Below are 27,786 nucleotides of genomic sequence, written 5' to 3'. Positions count from 1 at the left end.
TTCAACATGCGATGGCCTCTGAGAGGCCATAGTATGCTGAAATGATCGTATGTCGGGGCCATCGTAGGTCGGGGGGGGGGGGGGGGGGGGGTCACTGTACTAAGAGACTCCTTGTCATTGTCTTCTATGGTGCCGATTTCTAGTTTTCCCGTTACAGCTCTCCCAGAATTCTGAACAATGAGGTTATGTTCACACGATGGAGTTTCCGTGCCGAATTCTGCATTAGAATTCTGCACAGAGATTCTGCAGCAGCAGAGTCCTATTGCTATCAATGGGATTATGCTGCGCTGTGCAGACGCCAGAATTTCGGCAGCAGATGTTTTTGCTGCGGAAATACCTACTTCAGAGTCCGCAGAAAGAATAGGCATGTCCGTACACAAATGCATTGAGGCGTGAGGCGACCTGTTCTGTTGGTGCTCCGCTGTCGGGAGAATGTTTGCACAGAGATTTTCTCTATTATCAACGTGACATGGGTACCGATTGTTGGTCACTACGCATGTGGCACTTTCAAAGTCACTGTGCAGCTCTAGCCTACATGTGACTCTCACATGGTGTCTCATTTAAAGTCATTGGGCTCTGTTCACACCGTCTTAAATGGGTACTCCAGTGGAAAAAAATGTTTTCTTAAATCAACTGGTGTCAGAAAGTTAAATAGATTTGTAAATTACTTCTACAAAAAAAATCTTAATCCTTCCAGTACTTATTAGCTGCTAAATACTACATAGGAAATTATTTTCTTTTTGGAACACAGAGCTCTCTGCTGACATCATGACCACAGTGCTCTCTGCTGACATCATGACCACAGTGCTCTCTGCTCAAATCTCTGTCCATTTTAGGAACTGTCCAGAGCAGCATATGTTTTCTATGGGGATTTTATCCTACTCGGGACAGTTCTTAAAATGGACAGAGATGTCAGCAGAGAGCACTGTGTTCCAAAAAGAAAATAATTTCCTCTGTAGTATTCAGCAGCTAATAAGTACTGGAAGGATTAAGATTTTTTAATACAAGTAATTTATAAATCTGTTTAACTTTCTGGCACCAGTTGATAAAAAATAAAAAAACAAAATAAAGGTTTCCACGGGAGTACCCCTTTAAGGATCATCACCATGGTCGAAGGTTCCACCATTGTGTTTTTACCAAGTATTGTGGTCTGGTGAAGGTAGTAGCTCGGTTCAGTTTAGAGGTTGGACATATAGATCTGGGCCCCAATGCAGTATCTGTACTTGGCTTCTATTTACCATGTTCTATTATAATATGTGTTTTATAACAATGATGTTTTTTGTAGCAGAGAGACCTTCACTTACCATTCGGCACTAGGTCCTGTGACTGCTTCCCCTGCTCCTACCTACTTTAGCTACATACATTGTTACTTTGTTTATTGTGTTTCTGGTTCTGCACTTTTAATGTAAATTTGGCCGCCATTGACAAGGAGCTTGAGGGCTGATAATCAGCGTAACTATTTCATTAGGTCATCGGGTTAGATGGCCAAAAGTAATGACCATCTGTTCATCCTTTCGGGCTCTTTTCCCGAGAGCTTCTCTTCAGGCGGTGTGTGGGTCAGATGACCTCATAGCTTGTCAGTAGTTTTCTTCCATCTTCATCACCCACCTTTTTAAAAATGTCTTGAAATTATGGACTCTAAGCATTCTTGTTGTCTTGTAATAAGATTTCCAATGTCACAAAGTTTTCGGCTTTGAAAACACATTTTCTTATATTTGGATTAAATATATCCTCTGTTTATGACCGTCTCGCTGATCGCCCGTCTCCCTCTGGAGGTCCTCTTCTGTTCTGAAGTACCTAGACAAGCCAATGGTTTAAGTGGGTATTGTGTAGTTCTCAGATTCTCCTGTGGTGGCCCAGCAGGGAACGTGAACACCTGTTGCCAGTCTTCCCCATGCATTATAACTAATTGCTGTGGAACCATCTTGTGAGCATCTTATTGCCAAGACCCTCTTCTACAAGTAGGAAATATCAAAGAATAGTGGGAGAAAAAAATAGCGCTTGCACAGTCTTTCTCCCCCCACTATTCTCTCTGAAGATAGCGGCGACCGATGGACCCCATTGGCTACAATGGGGTCCATCGGGGCCCGTTATTGGCCGTTATGACCCGTCAAAATGACCGCCGTCAACCCTTTTAAAAGTGGTTGTGTAATATAACATTTTGAAATTCCCTGGAACTTCTAAACTGGACAACCCCTTTAAGCCAAAGACTTTTCCATAATACTGTGATACCTTACCACCATGTATCATGCCCCAGACTTTGTACCTGTCCTGAATACCAACTATGTACACAAGGGTTATGAATATTTCATAGTTTTTCTTATAATTTTTTTTGTCCGTGTATATATTGAGATTAAGATTACAGAATGTTAGGATGGAAATTGACTTCTGACAACAACCTTCTGCCTACAGTGTAAATCACCATGATCTGAATGTTCAGCTAAGGCCCCTTTCACACTACCGTGGGTCATTGTAGTCAATGGGGTCCGTCGGGCACTGCTATCTTCAGAGAGAATAGTGCAAGCATTTTTTTTTTTCTCCCGCTATTTTCGATCCTAAAATAACGGATTTCACACTGCCGGAGACAGCCAGCAGTGTAAATGTAGCCCAAGTCTAGTTTTACATGGCCATCAAAGAAAGCCATCTCTGGTTGTTCAAAGCATTCATCCCTTCTCTTGACCACCAGGTTGGAGCCCAATATATGGCCCTTAACTCAGAAAATGCAAAAGGAGTTCTGTCAAGTCAATTATGATTATGGTGACCGCAAACTTCCATACCAATGCCCCAAGCCTACTGAACTTTTGCTTCTCCTTCTTTCTTCCATGATCAGTATGGCCAGAGACAGGAGCGTAGCTATAGAGGTAGCAGTCGCACCGGGGCCCCAAAGCACAACTTCCCCATAAGAGACCAGTATTATAATTGGCAAATGGGGCCCTGTTGCAGATTTTGCATCAGGGCCCAGAAGCTACAAGCTACGCCTCTGGCCAGAGGAGCACAGTTTTCTCACAATTGATCCTCCATGTTTGGTCAGAACCCAGTCAAGAGTCTTGAAAAAGCAAGGTGTAACACTTTTGGATTTACTGACTACAACCAGTGTATAATTACGAAAATGCAACTACTACCATCTACATCTGCCATTTGGAGGAGCCTATGATTTAGAATCTATAACAGGCTCTAATAAAGAAGTCTTGAATTTGATGATTGAAAGATTGTGAAGACTTTAGAGATGTAGCAGGGCTGAGTTTGTTTGTAACATATGGCTCTGTGATCTCACAATGTGTTTATTTTTATGGGCTGGTAAAGGGGGATTCGAGTCTCTAAAACGTAACTCCTATTCACAGGATAGGGAATAAGTGTCTGATCGTATAGAGTCTGACCTCTGTGACACCTCCAAGATCGTCAAAACAGAGCCTCTGACTCCTTACTGCATGGAGTGGTGGACCATCACACGATCAATGCATTGTCTACGGGATACCCAAGTGCTGTGCTCTTATATCTTCAGCGTTGATAGACAAAGCATTGAGCGCATGCTGACCCACCGCTCCATACAGAGGTGAGGGTTGAGGCCCTATTCTGGAGTTCATAGGGGTCCTAAAGTTATGACACTCCAGCATCTGACACTTAGCTTCTATGCTGTGGATATGGGATACATTTTTAGATGCTTTAAAGCTTTGAAAAATGTGGCAGCTTTCTTATTAAAACAGCATCACACCCATCCACAGGCCTTGAGTGGTATTGCAGCTCACAACCTGTAGACTTCTAGTAACCGGATGGGGATTTTCTAAATGGCAACTAGTAAATTCTGTTCCATTTTGTTGCGCATTGTGTGTTTATTTACTGGGAAATTCTAGGGAGAAGAAACAGCCTAATGCCGAGTTCTCGTGGTGGTGTGAATTATGCCAAAAATGCATGCAATATTGTTCTGTGTGGTTCACACTGCGAACTGTGGTGCGTATTGTTTTTTTTCCCATGGCTATTTTAAAAATACAATTACTGCATGTATACTCCTTGCAAAAAAAGCTGTCGGAGATCCAGAAAAAATACTGTAAAACTTGCCTAAAATAAGATCTGTAAACAGTTCACCCTGGTAACTTTTAGCACTGCTGTGTGTACGTGAATGACTGCCCTCTTACCCATTCCATGTGTCCAGTCATAAGAGCCCATTTATGGACAGTTTTAGCTTTTGGAAGAGGAATAGCATTTTTGATGTGCCTTTCATCCATAAGACCTTGGAGATCTTGGTACTTCTCACATTCATAGAGCAGAAATCCTTTCATGTTGGCGTACCACGTTGCGCCTGCTGTGCTTCCTTTACACTTAGTGTTGCTGTACTGAATAGGCAACATAGTCCGATAAATGGTGCAGCCCGCGGACTGGTTGTCGCCTCCACGGTGTATGCTACTGGTAGGCAGGCAAAAGGTTAATTGAAATTCAATGTGTGATTTGCACGTCTTATATTTGATTTCAGCTATTTCTAGCGAAGAAAAAGGGTGATAAATATAAAAAAAAGCAATCAAAACAGCGGTGACATTCTGAAATGTCAGCGGTAAATCTGGTGTGTCGGCGCTCGAAAACTTTCAATGCTGCAGGGACCTGTGCTGTAACCTTCTATTGTGAGCACCGCAAATATGATGTGGTTTTTAAGGATGTGTTAATTTTTGTAGGGTGTGCCCCAAAGTGATTACGAGCTGGAAGACTTAGGCGAGACAATAAGACGTGGGATACAATGTGCCTATGATACGATGGCATTGGAGGCGTGCATAGAGACAAGGGGGGACTTGTATGGATATTAAAATGATCTCTTCTTTTGGAAGCAGTTATCACCTTCCCAAGACACTTTGTACTTGAGGATTTGGTAATGGTTTGCCCCAATGCCTTGGTTTAAGTCCCTGCATCATTCTTTAAGTCCCTGCATTCTTCTTCCCATGGAAGTGGATCCTTGCACAGGTTCTCACCATCCCTAAAGGGGGATGCAACTATAATGGGTTGGTTCCCTTCTCCCCAGGTGCCCTTGGCCAGAGATCCCCAGTCAGTCCTCAAGGCCCACCAACAGTCCACCATTTTATTCTTTTCCCTGTTCTTTTCCAGTAGAGTAACTGGGGAAAAAAATCCCGGAACGTGAATGGGTATTGAGGAATGGGTTAGGGACCACTGCTCTGGGGTATGTGCTGCCTAGGTGATATGGTAACAATTTGGTTGTGTCTACCATTGAGTCCTACTGGAGTGTGGTCAGCGATCCCAAATGACTGAATAGTTAAAGTATGACGCAGCTTACAGTACTTTGCAGTTCAGGCTTTCCTCCTGTGTGTTTTTTCGATGGAGAGTTATGTTTTCATTGCAGACATCCTTCAATTGAATGAAGCTGAATGGAATTTAGTCATTTGGGAGGAAGTTGTAGGTTCCTTCAAGGAAAGATTAGAGAAAGTTTCTAAGATCATAAAGGGGTAAGTAAGAGGCTGCATCTGTATGGGGATACATATTGCTTGGTTTCCTAGAATCCAAAATTACATCATGTTGTGAATGTGAATGTAGGCCTACGTTTCTTATGAAACTCTTACATGTTTCTCCGCATTGTCCCTTCTCCGTACTGGTTCTATATCTTGAGAAATCACTACTTCCCACAAGTAATCTGCGAGTCGGGCATGTAAACCTTAAAGGGGTTATCCAGGAAAAAAGTTTTTTTTATATATATCAACTGGCTCCAGAAAGTTAAACAGATTTGTAAATTACTTCTATTAAAAAAAATCTTAATCCTTTCAGTACTTATGAGCTGCTGAAGTTGAGTTGTTGTTTTCTGTGTAAGTGCTCTCTGATTACACCTGTCTCGGGAACCGCCCAGTTTAGAAGCAAATCCCCATAGCAAACCTCTTCTACTCTGTGCAGTTTCCGAGACAAGCAGAGATGTCAGCAGAGAGCACTGTTGCCAGATAGAAAACAACAACTCGACTTCAGCAGCTGATAATTATTGAAAGGAGCCAGTTGATATAAAACATTTTTTTTTCCTGGAATACCCCTTTAAAGGGGTACTCCACTGTCCAGCGTTCGGAACATTAAGTTCCAAACGCCGAGTGAGCGCTGCAGGGATTCTAACATCAGTCAGGCCCCTTGTGAGGTCACGCCATGCCCCCTTAATGCAATTCTATGGGAGGGGGCGTGGCAGTAGCCACGCCTCCCCTTTAAACTTGCATTGAGGGGGCGTGGTGTGATGTCACGAGGGTGTCGCCCTGACATCACAACCTCCGCAGTGTGCACCCAGTTTTTGAAACTAAATGTTCAGAACGCTGGAGCACCGGAGTACCCCTTTTAAGGTTATGTTGAGACGGCAGAAATTCCACATAGACGTGTGAATTACTCGACCGTATTAATTTGACCGGGAATTTCGCATGTTTCAGTTATATGTGAAATTTATGTGGAATTCATGCGGATTATCTGCATACATTCCGCATGAATACACAGTGCATTATAAAATAGTGCCTGTATTCATTACAAAAGCTAAATTTTTTCGCTGATTCACACCAAAAACCCATTCACTTCAGTGGGCTTGCGCAGCCGAATTCCGCAAAAAGACATGACTTATATTTTGGCAGAATGCAGAAATTGAGCTGCAGAACGTCTCCAGCGAAAATTCTGCTGTGCGAATGGGACTGCGGAATCCCAGTCAAGTGAGTAGGCTTGAGACACATGCTAAAATCCATGTGGAAATTCTGCCGTGTGAACATAGCCTAAAGGGGTTATTACCGATCTACGGGATAGGGTCATGGCCCAACCACCGGAAGCCCCCTTATTGCAAGAATAAAGGCCTCGTCACCTGAGTAAATGGAACTGCAGTGGGCATGCTTAGCAACCACTCCAAGTACAGTGCTTGGCCTCAACTCCATTCACTATCTACGGGACTTTCGAACATTGCTGAGGACTGTACTTTGTTCAGAAGTACCATAGATGGTGGCTGAGGACTGTACTTGGCTTTGTACAGAAGTCACGTATGTGGTGTCCCGGTACCGTATTGCATCCAGTACCTAGTGCAGAGGTCCTTAAAGTCAGAGTAACTACATTCAGGTAGGTGGGAAAGCCCCTAGTCTCCTCTCCTTAAGTCTAACTTTAATTTTAATAAATGTATATATTTGATAATTATAGCTATATTCTATAGGAATGTATAGTACTTGCCTTGTTCAGCGTCGCAGGACCTTCGGTCATGTAACCATGCTTGTAACCTCTATGGTATGTTGCAGGACCTTAGGAGGTCCTTGGGTCACGTGTTAACCACAAATCTCTGTAATGGTGATTGACATCAGTATGGACCAATTAGCGTTAGTCCAGCCCATATAAGGGAGCTGCGTCCAATTATCGCTCTCTTGGGTTGCTGCTCTCGTGGATGCCGGTCTAACAGGACGGTGTGCTACGCAACTTTCAAAGACATGCTAGGCCTCAAAACCTACGGCCTCAGCAGAACCAAAAATTGTGAGTTTTACTCCGATTCCTGCTAATGTTAGCGTGACTGCTGGACCGCAACTAATTCCCCTAAATCCAGTGGAACAGCGCTATAGACTAAAAGACTTCTAAAGCTAAAGTCTCAACCATTGTCAATCTCCAAAGGAAGCTGTTGTTATGATAAGAGACTGTTGTGTTAATGAAGTGTACGGAAAATCTTCAGTAAAAGTTAACGCTGTTTACAGAAGCTTTCCGGTTGTGGACAATCCATTATTATCTACCTCAAACCTATTATCATCCACCTCCCTATCGTTTCTGGGAAGGGCGGCGGTAGGAAAAGCTTTATTGAGGAGCCCTCACCCTGGCGTCACAAATAGCAAGGGTTAACAAGCACCCTTTGATACCCACACAGCTACACTCCCATTACCCTACACCCCTTAGGCTATCACACATATATGATGTATGGAGTGGTGGTCGTGCGTTGTACTTGGGTTTGTTTAGACGTCCTATAGATGATGTATGGAGTGGTGGTCGAGCACTGTACTTGCCTATGTTCTGAAGTCCCATAGAAAAAGTGGGGAGCATGCACACTTCAGCTGCATACGCTCAAGGGACTTTGGGCTTTCATTCTTGTAATCTGATCATGTTGAATTTTCCAAAACCTCTTTAATGCCCTCGACCCATCAGGGACTAAACATTAAAGGTGTACTCCACTGGAAAACATTTATTTATTTATTTTTAATCAACTGGTGCCAGAAAGTTAAACAGATTTGTAAATTACTTCTATTAAAAAATCGCAATCCTTCCACAGGAAGTTCTTTTTTTCTTTTTGAATTTCCTTTCTGTCGGACAACAGTGCTCTCTGCTGACACCTCTGTCCATTTTAGGAACTGTCCAGAGCAGGATAGATTTTCTATGGGGATTTGCTACTACTCAAGACGGTGTCAGCAGAGAGCACTGTAGTCAGACAGAAAGGAAATTCAAAAAGAAAAGAACTTCCTGTGTATCTGAACAGCAGCTGATAAGTACTGGAAGAATGTAAGATTTTTTTAATAGAAGGAATTTACAAATCTGTTTAACTTTCTGGCACCAGTTGATTTAAAAAAAAAATAAAAACCTTCACTGCCCTAGACCAAAATGGATCTTAGCATTAACCCCTTTGCAATGTCTGTGTTGCATGGAGGTATTATTTGGACACCACAATGAATAGAATTGTTTAGGCAATGATTGGCAGTAGGTGTGAAGAGAATTGCAGTGTATTTGTGGCCACTATATGGTAGCATTATTTGTATCCTGTTTGAAGGTGGTATTTAGGCTTTTTTTGGCATTGCTATTTCAGCACTATTTTAAAGACATATTTTTTTTTTTTAGTACAGTAATTCATTGAAACATTTGGGTTAAATATTGTGTGTGTGTCCACGTCTTATATGGCTGATCATAGGGGCCCCCGTGCTCTCCTCTAATGGCTGACGTTGGGGGGGAGAGAAGCATTTGGCATGTTGGATTTCTAGTTTCAGATCCTTTTGTTTATGGGAAGATAAACAGCTGCCAGAGGTGTTTTAAAAGCCCTTTTCTCCCCTCTCCTCATTGTGGACACATGCATGCTCCGTTGAGCTGAGTGAGCATGTGGATGGGGGAAATCGGGAGAGAGAGCTGTCACTTTTTTTTGTCAGACCGCTATCTTCTGTGAATGGCCAGGTTCACATTAGCGTTAGGCTCCATTCAGGGAACTCAGTTTCAGAGTCCATTCTAGGGACAAATAACGGACCTGGACCATGGTCCATTGCGCAATGTACACCAATGGGACCCTACTGGCCCCACTGACTTTGAATGGGGTCCATTGGGTTTCTGTAAGGCTAGGTCCAGACTACGGAATTTCCGACAGAAATTCAGTCGTAAAATTTCCGCTAGAATTTCCGCTGGCTATAAAGTACATGCGTCGTAATTTCCGTTGCAAATTTCTGCTAGAAAATTTCTGCCTGAAGAAAGGGGGTGCTCTTTCTTCAGACCGATTTCCGCCGCAGAATCCCATTGAGTTCACTGGGACTCTCATTTCCCTGCGGATTTTTAGTCGAACGCGGAACGTAGGAAGATTGCAAGCGGATTCCATGCGGAAATTTCGTCCGGATTTGAGTCAGAAATTTCAATATGATCAGCCCACTGGTTCTTGGACTAGCCCACATTGAAAAAATTGACTGACCTGGTTTGGGTCATGTGATCACATGGTCCAAAAGGGGCTGAACTTGGCTCTTAGCACTCCCACTGTTTTCTGCTTGTAATTAAAGCGGAAATTTTAAGGCGGATTTGGCGGCATCATTTCCGTGCGGAATAGCGGCGGATTACTCGCGGAACAGTGGTCTACAACCTGCGGACCTCCAGATGTTGCAAAACTACAACACCCAGCATGCCCGGACAGCCGTTGGCTGTCCGGGCATGCTGGGAGTTGTAGTTTTGCAACATCTGGAGGTCCGCAGGTTGAAGACTAGAGATGAGCGAACTTACAGTAAATTCGATTCGTCACAAACTTCTCGGCTCGGCAGTTGATGTCTTATCTTGCATAAAGGAGTTCAGCTTTCCGGTGCTCCCGTGGGCTGGAAAAGGTGGATACAGTCCTAGGAGACTCTTTCCTAGGACTGTACCCACCTTTTCCAGCCCATTGGAGCACCTGAAAGCTGAACTAATTTATGCAGGAAAAGTCATCAACTGCCGAGCCGAGAAGTTCGTGACGAATCGAATTTACTGTAAGTTCGCTCATCTCTATTGAAGACCACTGGTATTGGAGGTTATACTCGCGTGTCCCCGCCGCTCCGGACCGCCACCGCTGGCCTGGATGTCGCCTTCCATCGTTGTAGCAGTGTCCCTGACGCTCCGGCAAGGCCTCTGCTTCCCCGGCATCCGCGCTCTCCGTCGCCGCCATCACGTTGCTACGCACGACGCTCCTATTGGATGATGGGACGACTTGCGCAGCGACGTGATGACGACGATGGAGAGCGCCGACGATGCAGGGGATCCCAAAGAGGACGCGCCGGAGCCCTGAGGACAGGTAAGTGATCGTCAGCGGAGCACACGGGGCACCGTAAATGGCTATCCGGTGGCAGCTGAAGCATGTAAAAAAAGAAGAAAATGGCAGCAGCACACTTGGCCGGATAGCCGTTTATGCGATGGCCCCAACATACAAAAGCATTGTATGTTGATGCTGCCTCTGAGAGGCCATCGTATGTTGAAATGATCGTATGTCGGGGCCATCGTAGGTTGGGGGGGGGGGGGGTCACTGTATTGTTCCTATGAGGTTTTTGTCAGTTATGACTGAATATCTCTTTGTTCCCATGACAACAAAGTTCCATCTTTTCATGTATATGTGTTTTTTATACGAATATTTTCTTTACACTGTGTGATGTGGGTGAATGATTGCTACAGTTTTGGGCTGGAGGGCTGGAATCTCTTCATCTGTGTTCATATGACAACACTTCTCGCCCTGGTGGTTTGAAAGCTTATTTTGTCATAGTGACTAGAGATGAGGGAACTTACAGTAAATTCGATTCATCACGCACTTCTCGGCTCGGCAGTTGATGACTTATCCTGCGTAAATTAGTTCAGCCTTGAGGTGCTCCGGTGGGCTGGAAAAGGTGGATACATTCCTAGGAAAGAGTCTCCTAGGACTGTATCCACCTTTTCCAGCCCACCGGAGCACCTGAGGGCTGAACTAATTTATGCAGGATAAGTCATCAACTGCCGAGCCGAGAAGTGCATGACGAATCAAATTTACTGTAAGTTTGCTCATCTCTAATAGTGACTATGGGATCACCACGAGGCCTCATGCACATTGCTGTATTATGGATCTGTAATATAGTGGCTGTAGTCTGCTGGGGTATTATATTGTACCGCAGCGTGCCATCCAATTTTACATTAAATGTGTAGACAGTCCTCAATGAAGGACCAGTTTGCCACCCTACCACATGCCTATAACAGGGACTGCAAATTTCTGCATCATATGTATCGTGTTTTATCCATGAAATGCCACGCGCAGCCTTAGGCAGCTGCCTACTCCGCCTACCCCTTGTCTCGGCCTTGTCAGAAGTTATCATTGTTTCCCACAGGCTTGTCCTGAATTATTTTTATTTTTTTTGTCATTTTCGCAAGCTTTCTTTTTTTTCTGTTTTACTTTGATTCTGTATTGTACACGTTTTTCCATATTTACTTATTATTTTTGTGGTTTTGGTAATAGTGCTGAACTATAAATGTAAAAAAGTGAACTATACAACAAAGGAAACATGTGTTTTTAGATTTCAACCTATTCTCTTCTTTGGGCTAAAACAAATGGCCAATATGGATTCAATGAAACATGGTACATATTGAAAAAAAGTGAGGAAATTAGAATCTAAAGGAATTTATTGTCATATGCCAGTTGTCTCCAAGCTGTGGACCTCCGGATGTTTCAGAACTACTACTCCCAGCATACCTGGATTGCTTTTGGCTGTCTGGGCATGCTGGGAGTTGTACTATTCAAACAGCTGGAGGTCCATTGTTTGAAGACTTGGTTATACATTTTCCAGAGTAGCAAATACAAAAAAAGACTGCATACTTATCTTTCCCCCAATCACCCACTGCTGCTGTTCGAAAGTTCTCCAGTCCCCACTGCCGTCCTTTTATTTCCTCCTTCTGATGATATTTTATGCAGGCAGCCTAGTGGCTGAATGGGCAAAACATTAAAGGGGTATTCCAGGAAAAAACTTTTTTCATATATATCAACTGGCTCCAGAAAGTTAAACAGATTTGTAAATTACTTCTATTAAAAAATCTTAATTCTTTCAGTACTTATGAGCTTCTGATTTAAGGTTGTTCTTTTCTGTCTAAGTGCTCTCTGACACCTGTCTCGGGAAACGCCCAGTTTAGAAGAGGTTTGCTATGGGGATTTGCTTCTAAACTGGGCGTTTCCCGAGACATGTGTCATCAGAGAGGACTTAGACAGAAAAGAACAACCTTTAAAGGGGTACTCCGGTGAAAACCTTTTTTCTTTTAAATCAACTGGTGGCAGAAAGTTAAACATATTTGTAAATTACTTCTATTAAAAAAAATCTTAATCCTTCCTGTACTTATTAGCTGCTGAATACTACAGAGGAAATTCTTTTTTCTTTTTTGAATGCTCTCTGATGACATCACAAGCACAGTGCTCTCTGCTGACGTTATTATAATAATAATAATGACGCTTTATTTATTGTTGTCCTTAGTGGGATTTGAACCCAAGTCCACAGCACTGCAAGGCAGCAGTGCTAACCACTGAGCCACTATGCTGCCCTTTGCATACATCTCCTATGCATGGTTGCTAAAATGGTCAGAGATGTCAGCAGAGAGCACTTTGCTCGTGATGTCACCAGTGTTCCAAAAAGAAAGGAATTTCCTCTGTAGCATTCAGCAGCTAATAAGTACTGGAAGGATTAACATTTTTTAATAAAAGTAATTTACAAATATGTTTAACTTTCTGCCACCAGTTGATTTAAAAGAAAAAAAGTTTTCACTGGAGTATCCCTTTAACTTCAGAAGCTCATAAGTACTGAAAGGATGAAGATTTTTTAATAGAAGTAATTAACAAATCTGTTTAACTTTCTGGAGTCAGTTGATAGATTATATATATATATATATATATATATATATATATATATATTATATAAAAAGGTTTTTCCTGGAATACCCCTTTAAAAAAGATAAGCAGGAAGAAAAGAATGGCAGTGGGGACTGGAGGACGTCAGAAGGGCAGAGGATATGGGGAGGTGAGTATGCAGAGTTTTTTTGTTTTGTTTATAACTTCACTTGGAGGCATATAACAAAATTGCCCAGAAAACCTGTTTAAATGTATGTACCGTATTTTTCGCCCTACAGGACGCACCGGCATATAAGACGCACCCAATTTTAAAGGTGCAAAATCTAGAAAAAAAAGATTCTGCACCCAACAGTGATCTTCAACCTGCGGATCTCCAGTTGTTGCAAAACTACAGCCGTTGGCTGTCCGGGCATGCTGGGAGTTGTAGTTTTGCAACATCTGGAGGTCCGCAGGTTGAAGACCACTGGATAGGAAGAGTAATACTCACGTTTCCCCGCCGCTCCGGACCCGTCACCGCTGCCCTGGATGTCGCTCCATCGCTGTCGCCGCGTCCCCGTGGTGTCCCTGACGCTCCGGACGTTTTCTTCCCCAGGATCCACGCTCTCCATCGCCGTCTTCACGCCGCTACGCACGACGCTCCTATAAGATGACGGGACGGCGTGCACGATGATGTGATGACATCGTAGGAGAGCGCCGCCCATGCAGGGGATCCCGGCACGGAGCAGACACTGAGGAGGCAGGTAAAGTCCCTCCCGATGTCCTGTAAGCTGTTCGAGACACCGTGATTTCACCGCGGCGGTCCTGAACAGCCCAACTGAGCAGCCGGGTTAGTGTCACTTTCCCTTCAGACGCGTCGGTCAGCTTTGATCGCCGCGTCTGAAGGGTTAATACAGCGCATCACCGCAATCGTTGATGCCCTGTATTAGCCGCGGGTCCCGGCCATTGATGGCCGCAGGGACCGACATTATAGGGGTGTATTCGCCGTATAAGACGCACCAACTTCCCCCCCCCCCAGTTTTGGGGAAGAAAAAGTGCGTCTTATACGGCAAAAAATACGGTATATACTCTTAAAAGTAAAATTGAAGTATAAATGAGCTTTTATTGTGACTGATAAAATCTTTTTATGTATATGCGCTACATATTTTTGTTTCCCTTATTTTGTGTCTAAAGCTGGTTAGACGTTACGTACATTTACAGAATGTTTGGCCCACAGCCAGACTCTACCGATCATGCATTTGTTCTAAATACCGAGGAGAAGGATTCTGCCAGACACCTGGCAATGACTTATCTCCCCGAGAACAAAAGTGTATCTTTCCGTGCCCCTATACACTAAATCGGTGTTTTCCAACTATTGTTGCAAAACTGCAACTCCCAGCATGCTAGGGAAAATGACGGTGAGCATTTTACTCATTTTAAACACGAGCTTAGCATTCTACGATAAAATAAATTATACATAATAAAAAAAAATAATAAAAAATAATTATATGATAAATTATATATGATAAAAAATAATTATATGATAAAATAAAAATAGTATTCCATGTGTTCCTATGCATTGCCATGTCTTAAAGGGTACTCCGGTGAAAACCTTTTTTCTTTTAAATCAACTGGTGGCAGAAAGTTAAACATATTTGTAAATGACATCTGTTAAAAAATCTTAATCCTTCCTGTACTTATTAGCTGCTGAATACTACAGAGGAAATTCTTTTCTTTTTTGAATGCTCTCTGATGACATCACGACCACAGTTCTCTCTGCTGACATTATAATAATAATAATAATAATAATAATTCTTTATTTATTGTTGTCCTTAGTGGGATTTGAACCCAAGTCCCCAGCACTGCAAGGTTAGCAGTGCTAACCACTAAGCCGCCATCCTGCCCTTAGCATACATCTGCTATGCATGGTTGCTAAAATGGACAGAGATGTCAGCAGAGAGCACTGTGCTCGTGATGTCATCAGTGTTCCAAAAAGAAAGGAATTTCCTCTGTAGCATTCTGTAGCTAATAAGTACAGGAAGGATTAAGATTTTTTAATAGAAGTAATTTACAAATATGTTTAACTTTCTGCCACCAGTTGATTTAAAAGAAAAAAGGTTTTCACCGGAGTACCCCATTAAAAGGGTTCTGGGTTAACTGGCACCGCAAAATTCTTGACCTCCACCCCCGCCAACGTCACCAGTTTTGCCTTGGTGTAAATTATAGTCATTCAAGGTTCTGTCACTGTATGAAGGTTGCGGATTTCAAAAGATCTTCTTCTGCTCTACTTCCCACCCCACCACTGTTGCCTTAGACCGTTTCCCCCCCCCCCCCCAACTAGGGTGCCTTCAGCTGTTGCAAAACTACAACTCCCAGCATGCCCAGACAGCCAACGGCTGTCTGGGCATGCTGGGAGTTTTAGTTTTGCAACAGTTGGAGGCACCCTGGTTATGGAACACTGCCTTAGACAAAATTCTACATGGGTGCATCCAGTTTTTAGGCGCAGTTAGACAATGACATAGTAAATTGCCTAAGTAACAGTTTGGCTGCTTTGGTGGACATTTTGGCCAAATTTACCCCAAGATTTGCTTAAAAGGGGTAGTCCACTTTTAAGAATCCCTACATGTGTGAGAGAGGTCACTTGACAATAAGCTGATCAGTGTCCCTCTTATCTGAACCTCAGCAATCAACTGTACCCTGCGGGAGAAAGGCTTCAGTAAGTGTTCAGTTTCTCTATAGCAACCCCGCAGGTGAGATTAAGCATTACACAGTGGACATTCAAATCGGTGGGTTGTCCTTGTGATTCAGGACATGGTCCTCCAGGGTAAGAGTCACTTTGTTACTCCTTTCCACCACCAAAATATGAGGCTGCAGCTGTTTTTTTTATTTTAGAAATAGAAATAGACTTTTTTGGGTTAAAGGGGTACTCGGGTGGAAAACAATTTTTTTCATATCAACTGGCTCCAGAAAGTTAAAACAGATTTGTAAATTACACAAGTCCTATAGAGGAAACCAAATGAATTACTATGTAAATTACTTCTATTACAAAATCTTAATCCTTCCAGTACTTGTCAGCTTCCAGAGGAAGTTGTGTAGTTCTTTCCAATTGCTGACACCTTTTTGTCTGAGTCAGGAACTGTCCAGAGTAGGAGCAAATCTCCATAGCAAACCTTCCCTACTCCGGACAGTTCCTGACACGGACAGAGGTGGCAGCAGAGAGCACTGTGGTCAGACAGAAAATAAAAACTCAACTTACTCTGTAGTATACAGCAGCTGATAAGTACTGGAAGGATTAAGATTTTTTAATAGAGGTCATTTACAAATCTATATAACTTTCTGGCACCAGTTCATAAAAAAAATGGTTTTCCACCAGAGTACCCCTTTAAAACAAAATTCTGTTGGTTTTACATCAAATTGCTATGTAACGTACATGGGGAAACTGCAGTACAAAGAGCTGCTTTGTGACGTCCGCTCAGATGCACAGGGGGTCGGTCCAGCCATCTGGGTTGTGTCGGGTCCCCGTCCAGTTCAGCTGCACTCAGTTAGTGCCAAATTGGACAAGACCTTGTTTTTGTTTCCAAGGGCCAAGCAGTGGCTTCTACTTATTGTTTTCCTACAAACTTACATAACCCCTAATGGATTTGGATCATATTATGGTCGGGTGTTTCTTTTGGAATCCCCAGGTTTATGATTGGGCAAAATGTTAGAGCATTTATGTTGTTTTGTTCGATGGATGATTTTAGATATGCTATGGTAGATGGTGTTTCCTTTGGAGTAAAGTTTAGGTTAGGTGACACAGGTAAAATGGATTCATATTTTAAGATTTTAGAACTAGAAATCCATAACTATTTAAATTAAAATCCAATATAGCCAGCATTTCCCCTCTTCCCCTGCAAAGGTACATAGCCCGGCTGGTCTAGCAGCTTCCACAATAAGAGGGCATTACGCGGTGGTTACCACTTATTGTTGGCTGGGTTGAAGGGCATTTGGGATCACTCACTTCCTTAAATAAGAAAAGGTTTGAGTAAAGATTTCTTGCCCTCACGTTCCTTTTTTATTGTTGCTATATCCTGTGTTGTATTGATATATTTTTTTAAATTGAAGACCTATGCTTTTTTTTTTAAAGTGGGTTTGGTTTGTTTGTCTGTTTTTATTTAAAGGATTTTTTGGGGCTTTTCTTATCTTTTGAGTAATCCCATTATTTTAGAATCTCTTGATTCTGACCTTTTGGGACTTCCAGTTATCCTGAAAATGATGAGGCTTTAGCCCAGACTCCTCTTCAATGTAGAGTTGGTGCAGATTCCCAGAGGTCAGAGCCCCCATGATCATAAAGTGGTGACATATTTTTCCAATGACATGTTGTCATTATGTAAGATGGTGGTGAGGTATGATATTGGTAGCAATTTGGACCCCAGGGTTCTAAACATTTTGTTCAGAACACTTGGAGCCGGAGGCCGCGATGTCATGGCCACGCCCCCTCATGGCAGCGGCCCAAATGCCCCCTCCTACAGACATGAATGGAAGGGGCATGTCGCAACATCACGAGGGGGTGTGGCCAAGGTATCACGACCACTGCCGCAGTACCCTTGGCGTTTGTTTAGAACGTCAGGTGCTGCGGGAGATCGTGGGGGGCCCCAGCAGCAGGACCCCTGCAATCTGACATCTTTTCCCCTATCCTTTGGATAGGCAATGAGATGTCTAGCAGTGGAGTACCCCTTTAAAGGTACTGTACAGGATAAGAAAATCATGGCTGTTTTTGTTCCACAAACAGTGCCACACATCTATTGATGGGATTGCCAGATGCAACAAGCTAAAATGAGGCATGGTGTTAGACTTATTTGGTGTGATTTTCGCCAAATGAAGAAAAATGCTTCATACTGTGTAGTTTTAACTGGCGCCTTCAACCTCATGACAACTCTGATAGACGAATTGGAACGAGCCCTCAAGGAGAATGGGGCTGAGCTTCAATAGTACACACAAACAGTAAACGGATATGCTTCATTTCGCCCAAAACAGTGCCAATCCTGAAGAACCCCTTTAATGGTGTGGACATGGGGTAATAGGTATGTGTCCCAATTTTCTGCAGTCTTGGTAAACTTCAGCATCTGTTGCCACTTCTTTAAATTGATGGTCTTGTTGGTCCATTTTTTGTGTTCCTTATGATTGTAGAAAAGGTGTGTTACTAAGGAAAAAAGTTTACCTAATACAATCTTTAATAAATCTTCTGGAGAAATACAGGTTTTTCCTGTCTCCTACATAAAGGCTGCGAATATCCATTAAGAAATCCAGCGCGCCTATAATCTAAAGTCAATAAGAGGGGGGAGATTTTTTTTCCTTGATTGTTTTACTACGGCCCCGAGGGGAGAAATTGTGTCATACAATTACAGAGTTAATATATGGGTGGAGACGGCAGTCTATGTAAAAAATCTATACATTGAGCCATGATAAGAATGTGTTCAGTAAATACGGAAAAGAAGCTTAAATATTGCATCACGTAGGTGCCGACTCTAGTTGTGCAGGATTAGGAAAAAATAAGATGCAACAGCTCAATCCCATTCATATCTAAGCAGCTGATGTTACAGACTCAACCCAGCATGCTGCTGTTTTTGAAAGAGAGTTGCCATGTTTTCCTAATCCTGTAAAGACCTTAAAAATTACAGTCTTGGATAAGGGCCTAAAGAGGTATTCCAGCCATTGCAGCTGTTTTTGAAAAGTTAAAAAATATTTTTAAAAAAAGGTATACTTACCTAGCTCCGGTCCCACACAGCTCTGGTTCACCTCTTTCCGGTCCTCCAATCTTCTCTTTTAAGATGAGCGCTTGGAGCAGGACCAGCGCACCGATGCGGACAGTTATTGTCTGAGCCGGTAGGTCCAGCACTGAGCGCTCTTCTTGGAAGCAGGCAACAGTTTTAAAATCTGGGGACCAGAAAGAGAAAAATGGGAGCTGCAAGTTAAGGCACAATGACGTGTATACAAGTCATTGGTCGTTAAGGGGTTACGCATGCCCTCACATGCATTTTTGCTTATATAGTGCAGTATAGGCTTTTATTAGTGACTGTAGTAGAGGTTCTTGTGTATGCCTCATGCTTACCTGTTTTAGCTAATGTGACAGGCGTGGGTTTGGCTTTATATTGGATGTAAATTAATTGCTGAACTGGTTCTGTAATGCTGCCCATGAACCTTCTGGCTGTGCTGGGACATTGGGTGTGAAGTTTGATCACTGCACCTGGTCATCTAATCAGGCTGCTGGTGCTGGAGGTCGCACAGGTTAAATCATTAGACTCGTGAGTGGGTTGAGGTCACTTCACATTATGTGCAGTCTTAAAGTGGTTTGACCTAATCATAGCTGATATGTTTTATGAAGATTTGCCATCTTTACGCTGTGTTTGTGTGTTGAAGCTTTACTGCTTTTATCACAAGTTCCAACTGCATTTAGGCTCTTTCTGCTGCGATTTTACTGTTTTTGCATTTGTTTTTGGAAAAATCATGGTAGTAACAGACAACAAGAAAATAAACGCAACATGTGAACAAAGCCTCAGGAGAGGTGTATATCTACTTTATATCCTAATCCCATAGAAATAGCAGCAGTATACAGATAGAGCTGGCAGGGGTCTGTGAGCTAGCAGAACTGATCTTATAGTTGGGGGTGTCCTTCTGACCCAGGGCTGACTTCCTTTTGACAAATTAAGCCATGTAGTTTTCTGTGGGTCATACTTGTTATCACATGACCAAAGTAGAGCAGTGAAATTCATAGATGCAGCTGTGCTGGAATGAAACAGATGGACCTGTACGACTAGTGATGGCCAGTGTGCATGATATGTGCAGAAAAAAAAACAACCTGGAGTGGAATACCCCTTTAATTGCCTCCAATGTGTGCTCATTGTAGTGATTTGTCTTCCAGTTTGACTAATACAATTACTATTAAAAAAAATAGTGAAAATATTGCCCTTGGATCCCCTGGTCTACCTACTACACCTGTCATCCCGACTCTTGACCAAGCGTCCGTTCAAGTTGTTCTTGCATGTTGTTCTGGCGACCAAGACCTTGATTGCTAAGCGCTGGAAACAAACCTCCACCCCATCTGAGGATGAGCTCATATCTAGGATAAGGGAAATCCGCTCCTTAGAGTCCATCACCGCTTCCCTGAATAACTCTATTCCGCAATATATTTCAATATGGGAACCTTGGGATAGGTTCACGGATAGGCGACCACCCTGACTCGTACCTCTTCTGGATCTTCTTCCTTTCTTTCCCTTTCCTCTCTCTCTTTTATTTCTCCCTTCTGTACTGTTTTTGGTGTGGGCCCTCTCCCTCTCCCCGGTGTTGACTGTTGTTATCTTCGTCCCCCTCTCACCTCCCTCCCCCCACCCTCACTATGTTGCTATTATTTGGAACTGATATGAATGTATACAGATTTTCACTTCGCCATGTTTTTGCTCTGACTGTGTATTGCGTTCCCTAGTATTTTTTTTATTGCTTTTGTTTATCCTTTCTCAATGGGGTTTGATCACCACCTGTTTATACCTGTTTGTATTGTTCTTGTGAAAAACTAAATAAAAATTTATAGTTGAAAAATATTCAATAGCCTGTATGATAATCGGGATATCTTGAGTTGAACAATGTGACATTCTGGAGTCCCGGTTTGTGCTTGGCATCTACTTTCGTGGCTCTTCAGTGTCTGTCATAGTTGTGGACCAGTCTCTTATGTCATGTCTTATTTTTTCGTATGAGTAAGTGGAATCTATTAGGGGCCTGACAAGCATTTGCCTTGAATCTGCAGTTTTGGCTTTTTGTGCCTCTTCTGACCTCGTGGCGGAGTCTTACAGAGCACGATAACATCTACAGAAACTTCCTCCTTTGGTGGCGTGTTCAGTTTTGTTGTTTCTGTCTCTGTAGTTTTAAGGTCGCTTTTTGGTGTTTCATCATTTTCTGAGCTAATAATTTATGAAGAAAGAGAAAAAAAAAGTGCAGAGACAGGAAATATAGTAGAAGGGTTCAGCCCTATGAAACCTACTCCGAGTTATTGGAACTTCAGCCTGAGGACAAAATATCTTCATATTTCAGATACTGTTCTCTATTCATCTTTCCCAACTCACCTAAAGTATAACGGTCAGTAACAAAAACTTTTTATATAATGTGGATAATACTACAGAGCCCGCTTGTCCTCAGTGTACAGAGACCTGCTTGTCCTCAGTGTACAGAGACCTGCTTGTCCTCAGTGCACAGGGCCCCGCTTGTCCTCAGTGTACAGATCCCTGCTTGTCCTCAGTGCACGGGGCCCCGCTTGTCCTCAGTGCACGGGGCCCCGCTTGTCCTCAGTGCACGGGGCCCCGCTTGTCCTCAGTGCACGGGGCCCCGCTTGTCCTCAGTGCACGGGGCCCCGCTTGTCCTCAGTGCACGGGGCCCCGCTTGTCCTCAGTGCACGGGGCCCCGCTTGTCCTCAGTGCACGGGGCCCCGCTTGTCCTCAGTGCACGGGGCCCCGCTTGTCCTCAGTGCACGGGGCCCCGCTTGTCCTCAGTGCACGGGGCCCCGCTTGTCCTCAGTGCACGGGGCCCCGCTTGTCCTCAGTGCACGGGGCCCCGCTGGTCCTCAGTGCACGGGGCCCCGCTGGTCCTCAGTGCACGGGGCCCCGCTGGTCCTCAGTGCACGGGGCCCGGCTGGTCCTCAGTGCACGGAACCCCGCTTGTCCATCCACACTTCTTATATTTGGACTCCTCACAGAGACACACAGACAATAGCTGTATGGACAAAAATATAGATATTTTTTAACCAATTTATATTACAAATATACATATAATGGTATTATCTACATTATATAAATTTTGTTAACGACAGGTACACTTTAAACATGTATGCTTAAATCAGTTAAGTGTGCAAGTCTATTCCAATGGGTATTTTTTTTAGGGAATTTTGGTTTACCACAGACTGACCTGACCTGAATCAACCTAACTTATGAATGGGTGGGGGGTAGGCCACATCATTTATTTAAATATAAATAACACAGAATAAGGCACTTAAAACTGTAAACATACCTTTTGTGGTATGCATCCCCAACTCTGGTGAGCACGATCGCTCGGCAAAATCTATCCACATGTGCACGTTTCTTTAAATACCGCCTCTCTGTGACTTGTAACAGGATACACACTGAAAAACAAGAATAAAACAAAACAGCAACAGAAAATTCAAGCATCAACAGGGAGGGAGGGTGGGACAACTTCTGGGACCCAAGTTTGGGGTTGAATGGCGGCAGAATACTGGCAGCGCAATATAAGGTACAGGGGAGTGGCCAAAAAAGTGCAGGAGATTCAGCTCCCTATGAATAGGCTGACTGGTACCTAAATCCCAACCTTCCAAAAGGAGGGGGAGCCATAACTAAGGAATACTGGGGCCAACCATGTGTACCCTTAAGTGCTGCCCAGTCAGAGGGCCCTAGATGTCACCGTGCCCCTGCATACACATTAGACCACTACTATGCTGTAAGTGCCAGCAAAGTAACCTCATCTCCCTTGACCTTCCAAGGTTTAAACCTAGCAAATCAAGAGAATGAGTTGTCATGAAATCCAGCATGCTATGTTTTCCCCTACTTTAGTATACATTTGATCCTTTGTCTGACAAAGAAGTACCGACGACCCCTACAGTCTATACATGCATTCCTATACTGGCCCTATGTACGTGGCTCTGACTTGTGTTCATCTCTCCTTCCAAAAAACGGAATAAAATCTAATAAAAAATTGCCAATAAAAACGTTGTCGTTCCAAAAAGATCACACCTCTATCGACAATAACAATAAGCGTTATGGCCCTTGCAATGTGCCGACACGAAAAACGAATTATTTTTGTAGTGTTTTTATTATACAAAAGTAGTAAACTATAACAAAAAGTTATATACATTTTGTATTACTGTAATTGTAATTAATAGAGATGTGCAACAAAATTGTTGCTAAAAGTCTTCAGCAGGAATTTAACAATTTGGGTTGGTTAGAATCTGAACTTTTTGTGATTCACTTTAGATTAGTTTTGTCCCTGGTCCTGTACACTGAGCAGACTAGAGGTAAGTAGCAATGCGGTAGGAATCATTGCTTCTACTCACTACATTTGCTACCACTTAGAGCCCTTTCCAGCTGCTCAGTTTACTGTACAGGAGAATGGATTCCTGCATTTGACAGGAGTCTCTGCTCCTGTACATACTTTGCATAGACAATCAGAGAACTTGCAAATCTGAAATGAATCTATAGGCTTGTTCACACTACGGAATTTCTGCTCGGAGTTATTTTGAGGGGAATTCCATTTGGACACTCTGGAATCAGTGCCACACAGATTTGATACTTATTTCATGTAGACTCTATCCGCAGAAATAAGCGTTGGGAAAAAAAATCCAATCGCTCTTTGGCAGAACACTGATTGCAGAATTTCCGCCTTGGAATCTCTTTGACATACCGAGTGGAATTTCCGTAGTGTGAACAGGATCTAACATTTGAGTTGTTGGGTTCTCTAAATCGGACCTGAAACGATTCTTGGGAGATCCCCCATGGCTTTGGTCCCGTTGTGGGTACTGGCCATGATCCAGGAATCTGGTTCTTTTACCCTTTAAAATGACTTCTCTTTCCTAAGACTTGTCAGTGGTCTATCATTTTCTTCAGTAACCTTTAGGAATTTGAAAAAACTAAACAAAAAACAGATAAAACCAATCATAACCATTAAATGTCATGGTGTCTCCACTCCCCCATGACATTTTGGAGACTATTATAGTCATCTATCCTTTTATGTAGGGATGTGACTTAGGTAAATTGGCATGGTTTGGTCATGTACTGTATGTATTTGTTGGTTTGAAACATAGAAAGTATACCTTACACCACTTACTTTCAGCTTAGGCCTATGAGTCCATGACTTTTGGTCAGAGAACAATTCTTCTCTTGTGTGGCTTTTCCCCTTAATATTGTGTTAACAGAAGTTCAGCCAAACTTTTGTCTGTTGTGTTTGGATTTGACTCTGTTGTTCCTAGCCTAATCTAAGTCAACCAGTCTTTATTTTTCCATTCCTTTTTTTTTTCTTCTCCTTTTTCCTATTTTCTTTGCCTTGTGGATTTTTTATTTTGTCTTTTTTATTCTTTAACTCTTTGGATGTAGGAATAATCCTTTTTTCTTTTTATAGTGAAAAATCTATTTTTGCATGTTTCAAAGTGATCCTTCAACAAACTTTCCTCTTCGTGCGGCTGTTGAGAATTAGACTGGCACTTAAATAAAGCAGCCATATTTGTCTAAGTTGACTTTATGCTAGATTTTAGACAGTTAAAAGGTTGATTTTTAGACCACTTCAATTCAGAAAACAAACCTTTGTAATCTAGTAAGTAATTTATTATGCTACTTCCATCCATATCCCTCTAGAGCAGAAGTCTCCTGAGATAATTATATGCTTTTCTAAGATTCCCTCCCATTTTGATAATTCATCCAGTAAGTATATAGGTGGTTGTGCCCACTTTCCACTGATGGCAGATGTCACGAGGGGAAGAAGCATGGCCAATCTTTTGCTCCTTGGGTCTTGCAGCCTCTTATTTGCTAAAAACCATGTGAATGTCTGACAGCTGTCTTGGGAGTTTGGCCAACTTGGGTTTCTGTAGTTTATTATTTACATCAAAAGTTTGTTCCAGCTTTATTCAATTTTTTGTGCTTTTTTTGTTCTGTTACAAGCGGTTTTATAGATGTGAGCAAGTCACACTGTTTTAGCCAAGTCCTGTAAATTTGCTTGTGATGTCAATTTTTGGCCTCCGTGTTTAGTTTTTGGGGATTCTGCTGTTTTTAAGAGTTTGGATTTGGGACCATGTTGGCATCCCTTGAGTATATATAACTGTTGAAGGTTTTACAAAGTTGATTTTCTTTTACTAAGGTTTTCAGACTTGTTTTTACCACCCAGATAGTTTAGGGTTTCTCCAGAAGACTACACAGATTTCCACTAATCTTTACGAGGATGAGCACACAATCGTTCTGCTCATCCCGATAGGAGTTAGCCATGATATGCTTTGCTAGATGTTAGACTTCCTCCTTTCATGTATTGAGACATAGGTTGTGCCGTTCGGTATCTCCCAAGTGGATATCAGTAGTAGGTTGTTCTGCTTGCAACATGAGACATAGGTGGCATCAGTCAGTATCGTCTGAATGTGTTCATGTAGTCAGAACATTGACTGAAATGTTGGAATCAAGGCAAAAAGTTCAAGGCATTGGCTGACGTCCAAGAGAAAGAGATGGGAAAAGGCAGTGCTGTTGTTTTTGTGTTATCCTGTGTGAACTTGTTCCTGGTAACTGTACACTCTCTAAGTTTACATCCGGAAACCAAATAACCTCTGTGGGCACTTTATCAAATCTCTGGCAAACAATTTCTGAGGGGTTTGAGTACATAATAGAAGGTCTGTTGACATAGGCATTGCCTTTTTTCTAGATTTAGGGGGAAAAAAATAAATTCCAAAAACTTCACCCTTCATAAACTTTCTTTACAATAGATAATCAAAAAGATTCCAGCATGAGGCGCCTATAAAGGAATGTAAAGTCTAAGTATTCCAAGTATTCGTAAGCAAGTCATCTGACCTTAAATATTTTACACAATACGAGATTTGAAAAATTTAGGGAATGTATATTAAACAGTTGGTGATAAACATTTTGATGTTTGACGTAGTCTTCGACTCTGGAACTTCTTTTATCTAATTATGTATATTTAGAAATGTATAGAAATCTATTCAGTAAGTTCATCGGTTGGGACTTTATTGGGCATTAATTTTCTTGTCAGTAGATGATGCCATCTTCTTTTTTTTGGAGAATTTAACCTAAGGGTGATTTCAACTTTTTTTTTTCATCACAAGGAGTTTCAAAATGACTTTGTATGAGGAAATTGTTCCAATAATGATAAAATCTTAGAACGCCTGACAGACCTGGGGTTGACACATTACATGATTAGTGAGAAATTTCACTTAAAATTAGAGATACAAACTTAGGAGAACTCAGACCAAAATGTATTTTTTTAAATTCCTTTGGGTGCTTGGCAGAAGAACTCTGGTTCTTGGAATCTATTATAAAATTCTAAGATTTTATCGATCCGCCTGGGGCCAACTCTTGCTGTGCCAATGAAACACAGGGCACATTGGGTGTTGATTTACTAGATATTTTAGTCCTGCAGAACACAGTCAGCCCTGGCTAATCTTTGAAGGTCTCGCCACCTTCAGTGATTGACTGAACAGTTTTGCAAAACTCGAGAAAGTTCCAAAAGTCTTGTAGGCTGGGAAATTTTTAAAGTTTTTGCTTATTTTTGGTCCTTTTTAATATTTCCTCATGTTGGTGTTTAACTAAGTAATTAAAATAAACTTAAAGTCAACACAATGTACACCTCCGCTTCCTGAGTAAATAAATTACTTAATATCAGCCAGACATGTACTTAAAAAATCACATCGAACTTCTAACATTGTGTTCTTTGTTTCCGTCTAATATGTTCTCTTTCTCATGGCAAACTCATGCCCTCTCTCAAGAACGCTATCCTAATTATTTTTTTTCTTATCTTTACTTCCTTTAGGCATTCGACCACCAATAATGAACGGGCCCATGCACCCGCGCCCTCTCGTGGCCCTGCTGGATGGCAGGGATTGTACAGTTGAAATGCCAATCCTCAAAGACGTAGCCACAGTGGCGTTCTGCGACGCACAGTCCACACAGGAAATCCACGAGAAGGTAAAGCATTGTAAACCGCCTCCTTTATCTCATTAGTGGCTGCCTGAGTGTAATGAATCATGTGAATTGATGCAGGTTTTTCTAAAATGTCTTCCAAATACATATTGGTATTGTTAGAGAGTATACCATATTTTTCGCCCTATAGCACGTACCGGCATATAAGACACACCCAATTTTAAAGGTGCAAAATCTAGAAAAAAAGATTCTGAACCCAACATTGACCTTCGACCTGCGGACCTCCAGATGTTGCAAAACCACAACTCCCAGCATGGCCGGACAGCCAACGGCAACATCTGGAGGTCCGCAGGTTGAAGACCACTGGTATAGGAGGTAATACTCACGTGTCCCTGCCGCTCCGGACCAGTCACCGCTCGTCACCGCTGCCCTGGATGTCTCCATTCCTGTTGCCGCGTCCCCGACGCTCCGGACGTCTTCTTCCCCGGGATCCACGCTCTCCATTGCCATCATCACTTCGCTACGCACGCCACTCCTATTGGATAACGGGATGGAGCGCGCGGCGACGTGATGACGTCGAAGGAGAGCGCCGGCCATGCAGGGGATCCCGGCATGGAGAAGACACCGAGTAGGCAGGTAAGGTCTCTCCCGGTGTCCTGTAATCTGTTTGGGATTTCACTGCGGCGGTCCCGAACAGCCCGACTGAGCAGCCGGGTTAGTGTCACTTTCACTTCAGATTCAGCGGTCAGCTTTTATCGCCGCGTCTGAAGGGTTAATACATGGCATCACCACGATCGGTGATGTCCTGTATTAGCCGCGGTTCCCCGCCCGTTGATGGCCGCAGGGACCGCCGCGATAGGTGTGTATTCGCCGTATAAGACGCACCAACTTTCCCCCCCCCAGTTTTGGGGAAGAAAAAGTGCATCTTATACGGCAAAAAATACGGTATATGGGATGCTTGGTTATTCATAGAAATAACACATAGATTGCAGTCCTTAGTCCTGTACATTAATACCCTGGACAAGAGTATTCTGCTCAGCCATTCCTTAGCTAGAATGATTTCTTACTTCATTTTTAGGCAATGTCAGCCAGAGGGATTGTCACACATTTTTGCCTTAC

General features: G+C 42.7%; 1 protein-coding gene across 14 annotated transcripts in view; it reads left to right on the top strand.

Annotated features, from left to right (window-relative positions):
• CTBP1 (C-terminal binding protein 1) overlaps nt 1-27,786 on the top strand; it is a 659,916-nt gene that overhangs the window by 578,936 nt on the left and 53,194 nt on the right. For all 14 annotated transcript variants that reach the window (XM_056554666.1, XM_056554659.1, XM_056554676.1 and 11 more), the window contains one exon: nt 26,558-26,712. In XM_056554666.1, the coding sequence (XP_056410641.1) occupies nt 26,558-26,712 (155 nt within the window). The remainder of the gene's footprint in view (nt 1-26,557; nt 26,713-27,786) is intronic.

This window comes from Hyla sarda, chromosome 1 (assembly GCF_029499605.1).
Source record: "Hyla sarda isolate aHylSar1 chromosome 1, aHylSar1.hap1, whole genome shotgun sequence".
NCBI lineage: Eukaryota > Metazoa > Chordata > Amphibia > Anura > Hylidae > Hyla > Hyla sarda.
This window is presented reverse-complemented; position numbering and strand designations above follow the sequence as displayed.